The sequence below is a fragment of the Aplysia californica genome, unplaced genomic scaffold (genome assembly GCF_000002075.1).
Source record: "Aplysia californica isolate F4 #8 unplaced genomic scaffold, AplCal3.0 scaffold00396, whole genome shotgun sequence".
Classification (NCBI taxonomy): Eukaryota; Metazoa; Mollusca; class Gastropoda; order Aplysiida; family Aplysiidae; genus Aplysia; species Aplysia californica.
In genome coordinates, this window is record NW_004797666.1 from 128,919 (window position 1) to 133,918 (window position 5,000).

The 5,000-nt window shown below is 43.4% G+C and overlaps 1 protein-coding gene and 2 non-coding genes across 4 annotated transcripts in view; all 3 read right to left on the bottom strand.

Annotated features, from left to right (window-relative positions):
- Positions 1 to 46: 46 nt before the first annotated feature.
- The window catches only part of LOC101862200, a 25,896-nt gene continuing 20,942 nt past the window's right edge, over positions 47 to 5,000 (bottom strand). The window contains exons 1-2 of one of the 2 annotated variants that reach the window (XM_013085676.2): positions 3,920 to 4,577; positions 47 to 2,016 (exon numbers count right to left, since the gene is read on the bottom strand). In XM_013085676.2, the coding sequence (XP_012941130.1) occupies positions 725 to 1,885 (1,161 nt within the window). In that variant the 5' untranslated portion in view covers positions 1,886 to 2,016; positions 3,920 to 4,577 and the 3' untranslated portion in view covers positions 47 to 724. Of the gene's footprint in view, positions 2,017 to 3,919; positions 4,578 to 5,000 lie in introns of those variants that run through there. The other variant, XM_035971209.1, reaches the window with a different exon arrangement.
- Positions 321 to 512, bottom strand: LOC118478179. Its single transcript, XR_004858883.1, has one exon. It is a non-coding gene; the product is annotated as a U2 spliceosomal RNA (small nuclear RNA).
- On the bottom strand, positions 4,258 to 4,449 carry LOC118478180. Its single transcript, XR_004858884.1, has one exon. It is a non-coding gene; the product is annotated as a U2 spliceosomal RNA (small nuclear RNA).

Below are 5,000 nucleotides of genomic sequence, written 5' to 3' on the forward strand. Positions count from 1 at the left end.
TGAAACGTTGACATCGTGACAGGGAGCAGGCACATTTTCTTGTCCCTCTGATCTCCTCGACCTCCGCTTGCTCTGACTGCCCGGCGTAAAATGGAAATTGAAAGGGGGAAACAGCACACTCGATTGTGAGGCGAACAGGCTGAGTGAGCTCTACTCAGTTTTCGCACGTGCGCTTACTAGATCTAAACAACACACTGAAGCGAGCGGGCAGCTACACATGCGACAATTGTTGTACATCTAGATCTACATCATGTGTACATTTGCGCTTGTGTGTGATTTGTTTGTCTGTTTGTTTGGAGAACCATTCGTACATTGTTTGCTTATATTGGGCCATTCCCGGAGGGACTGCAATACCGGGCCGACCCGTGGCGAGAGCGGAGCAAGCCCCGGGCATCTCGCCTGTGTCCAAAAATCAGTTTAATATCGTAGTGGCTAGGAAGCCACGTATCAGATATTAAGCTGATAAGAACAGATACTACACTTTGATCTTAGCCAAAAGGCCGAGAAGCGATGCCGAGAAATGGGCGAAGTTTCCTCACCAGCGCGCTGCAACTGCTTTTCTCACCAGCCCCGCACTATTAGCATGCTCCACGTAACACGGCCGTTGGATAATTCGATCCCAGTCTGGACCAGCCGTTTTGCTGGGTTGCGTCATTGCACCTAGGGCCGGTGTTCACTGCGTAGCCTTTGTGGTTCACGTTTTCGAGGGAAAATGCCACTATTTTCACCCTCTCACACCTATTGCGTGTCTACGGGAAGAGGGGCGACTTTCGTGGACCAAAAGTGAAGGGCCCCTATTGCGCTCGTCATCGCTGCTCCTCGGCAAGCATTTGTTTGCCTCCCTTCGACCACAAACGAGTCGCAGTAGCAGTCGCAGTCGGCTGAGTTGGCTGCGGCTCTTCTTTTCTCCTTGGCGTTTTTCTGTGCTGCCTTGAAGTCGATTTCGATGTTTTCTGTTGGTGGGTCTAACTAAGCAATATTTTCGCTTTCTTTGACCCAGTCTAATCGTACTGGGTCGAGCGTGTTGGTGTCGTCTATTGGTGGTGAGGTGTCGGGCAAAGGAGCAGGCGGTGTCGGTGTGGGGGGTGTTGGGGTGAGCTGTTGGGTCTGTTTCTGTTGTGTTCGGTGTTGGAGTCGGTGATGTTAGGTCTACTGTAGGAGGATCCGGTGGCGGTGAAGAGGGTCGTGGTTTCGGCCTCGGCGAGGCCGGTCTTGGTGTGGCGGGATCTTGCTGTGCGGGTGTTGTTGGTGTTGGGAGAAGGGCTGTCTTCTGTATGTGCCCTCTGTTCTGTTTGGGTGCTTGTCTGAGTGCGTTACTGTACGAATTTGTCGTTGTTGTTGTTGATGTTGTCGGTGGTGGTGGTTGGTGTTGTGGGTATCTGCCCGTTACTCTCGGGCAGTTACTTGCCCAGTGACCGGGCACTCCACAGGAGTGACAGGCCACTGGACGGTTTGGTAATGTCACAAGTATATCAATTAGTTCTGGGGTTTTTTCAGTGTTGTCTAATGTTACTTGTACGTAGTGTGGAATGTCGTCTTCTTGAAATTCTGCTAATATTAGATATCTGTCTGCATTGTGGTTGTGTTTTTGTGGTAAGATTGTAATGGGTTTGTTCTTGTCTAGAAATGTGTACAGTATATCTTCTACCACATCTGGTGGAAAGGATGGCGGCACCCATGACAAATACAGTTTCTTTTTTTCTCTGGTGAGTTTTTGAATGTATGCGTGTGTGTATGAGTCGATTTGAAATTGTGTATCGTGGAGTAGTGTTTCTGGTACAGTGTCCACAAGTGTTATGTATATGTTGAAGGATGTTGGATTTCGATATATGCTCACAACGTGTTGCTCCTGTAGGCCGTACCTCGTTGTGATCTCATCTACCATTTGGGGATTCCGGATCCGGCCTGCTCCTTTTCCGGTGAGCTTTACGATATATAGGTGTTTTCTTCATGTCTGATAAGCTCAGGTCGGTCGGTGTATTTTATGCTGGTCTGGAAGATCATTGCTCTGGTTTTCTGTGTGGAAAAACGACAAGAAAAATGAGACGTAATAATGGTTAGATACTAACGAGGCAGGGGGGACCAGCCGAATGACATGGTGCCTCCCGTGCCAGTTAAGTATGATTAGCTACGTGTCTTCATTTGCAATCCTGCACCGCTTGCGTTCTCGTAGTGATCTTGGTTTCATCTCCATGTTACGCAATTCAATCACTATCCAAATCATAGCAAGTAATTTGTCACGACGTCCTTTACGTTTTAAGTAGGATGTGAGTTTACAACTGCTGCTGCGACACGCCCGGTGGGACAAAATAGTGCTTTTTGAGTCAACGCAGGCGAAATCGTAAATCTCAACACCGCTATGACAAGGGACACAACTCTGTCTTGTTTACAATGTATACACAACCTATTGCTGATATTTTAAGACAATATGGCATGAATTACCATCTTTATGCTGATGACACTCAAATTTATAAGTCTATTGATTTCGATCAAATACCACTTTTAGTCGACTCTACTGAACAATGTACTAGAGATTTAAAAATGTGGATGACCAGCAATAAATTGAAACTAAATGATGACAAGACGGAAATAATGTTGAGTGGAAATACAAAAGCCATTAAAAATCTCCCAGAGCTACAAATTGATATTAATAACCATACCATTCGTTCAAAAAGAAGTCTTAAAAATCTAGGGGTTCAGTTGGATTATGATATGTCTATGTCCTCCCAAATAAGCCAGCTCAGCAAAAGTATTTACTTTCAGCTTAAGAAAATTGGTAGTGTAAGAAATTATTTAACTAAAGCAGCAGCCAAGACACTTGTAACAACACTCATTTTATCAAAGTTAGATTACTGTAATGTTATTTTGTCCGGTTTGACATCCGAAAAGCTATCAAAGTTACAAGTACTTCAAAATCAAGCAGCAAAATTGATAATGAAACAAAAGAAATCAGCCCACGTAACACCAATTCTGAAAGAACTACACTGGCTGCCAATAAAAGAAAGGATTAAATACAAAACTGACGTTCTCTGTTTTAAATGTATAAATGATAGTGCACCTTTTTATCTTAAAACATTCCTGGAATTATATAATCCACCTAGAGCCCTTAGATCAGCCTCTGACAATCTAATTCTTAAAACTCCAAAACAAAACTACAAAACATACGGCAAGCGTTCCTTTTTGTTCTTTGGTCCCCAGGTATGGAACGAAATCCCATATAAAATAAGATCTGCCCCAACAATTTCCATTTTCAAAAATCAGCTGAAGCATTTTTTATTCACAAAAGCATACCTGTCATAATGATGTACTGTGATATATATGCATGTGTATGCCAGACTGTGAGACTGAAGAAATAGCGAGTGAGAATGAGAGAGAGAAAAAGAGAGAGATAGAGAGAGAAAAGAGAGAGAAAGCGAGAGAGGGAGAGAGATAGAGAGAGAGAGATAGAGGGAGAGGGAGAGAGAGAGACAGACAGACAGAGAGAGAGAGAGAGAGAGAGAGAGAGAGAGAGAGAGAGAGAGAGAGAGAGAGAGATAGAGTGGAAATGTTTTTCTATCTGTATAGAATTAATGTTTTAATGAATGTTTCTAGTTACTCACGTTTCAACTGTATTTTGACTGTTCGTGAATTTATATTGCATTGTATATTTTTAGTGAACACATTTTCAACCTCACTGCGAGACTGTTTTTCTGGTATAAAATTTTACACATATGCATTTATATTATATGTATAATACTTTGTTTTACGTACACATTTGTGTCGATTAATTTGTAAGATGTGATGTCTTTTTCATTGTAATGCGCATTGAGCATCTTTTAGGAAATGGAAATGCGCAGTATAAATGCTATTTATTATTATTATTATTATTAAATGCTATTAAGCGGCTCCAGGGGAGGCTATTACAATAACGTGATCTTACCTGCTACTGCTGCTACTGCTGCCACTGGAAAACAGAATGAATGAATGAAACGTTGACATCGTGACAGGGAGCAGGCACATTTTCTTGTCCCTCTGATCTCCTCGACCTCCGCTTGCTCTGACTGCCCGGCGTAAAATGGAAATTGAAAGGGGGGAAACAGCACACTCGATTGTGAGGCCAACAGGCTGAGTGAGCTCAACTCAGTTTTTGCACGTGCGCTTACTAGATCTAAAATAACACACTAGATTTCTAGACCTGAAGCGAGCGGGCAGTTATTGCATGTGTACATTTGCGCTTGTGTGTCTGTTTGTTTGGAGAACCATTCGTACATTGTTTGCTTATATTGGGCCATTCCCGGAGGGACTGCAATACCGGGCCGACCCGTGGCGAGAGCGGAGCAAGCCCCGGGCATCTCGCCTGTGTCCAAAAATCAGTTTAATATCGTAGTGGCTAGGAAGCCACGTATCAGATATTAAGCTGATAAGAACAGATACTACACTTTGATCTTAGCCAAAAGGCCGAGAAGCGATGCCGAGAAATGGGCGAAGTTTCGTTACCAGCGCGCTGCAACTGCTTTTCTCACCAGCCCCGCACTATTAGCATGCTCCACATAACACGGCAGTTGGATAATTCGATCCCAGTCTGGACCAGCCGTTTTGCTGGGTTGCGTCATTCATTCCTTTGAAGTTTGCCGCTGCGCGGGATTAAACTTTGGGCGCAGAATTTTCAAAATAATTATTGCAGCTAAAAACTGATTTCATTTTCGAAATCGGCGTATCAAAATAAGCAAAGTAGCTCACGTGGAACCTGATTTGATGCCATATTTTAAAACTGGAGCAATCTTTGTTTTTCAATTGTCTATTTTCAATCTAAAGTTATGTATCAAGGTCACCCAGTGTGTTGTAAGTTCATCACTGTGCATCTGACGTCAAAGCTGTTAGGACTACACACTGCACACTAAATATCTACTATCTACTACTGCACAGTCACATGGTGACTTGGTCGAAAGACACTTATTCTCTTTATTGACATGTAGAGGCCTACAGATCCCTCGTATGTCTGTGCACGATTAAGTCCAGAG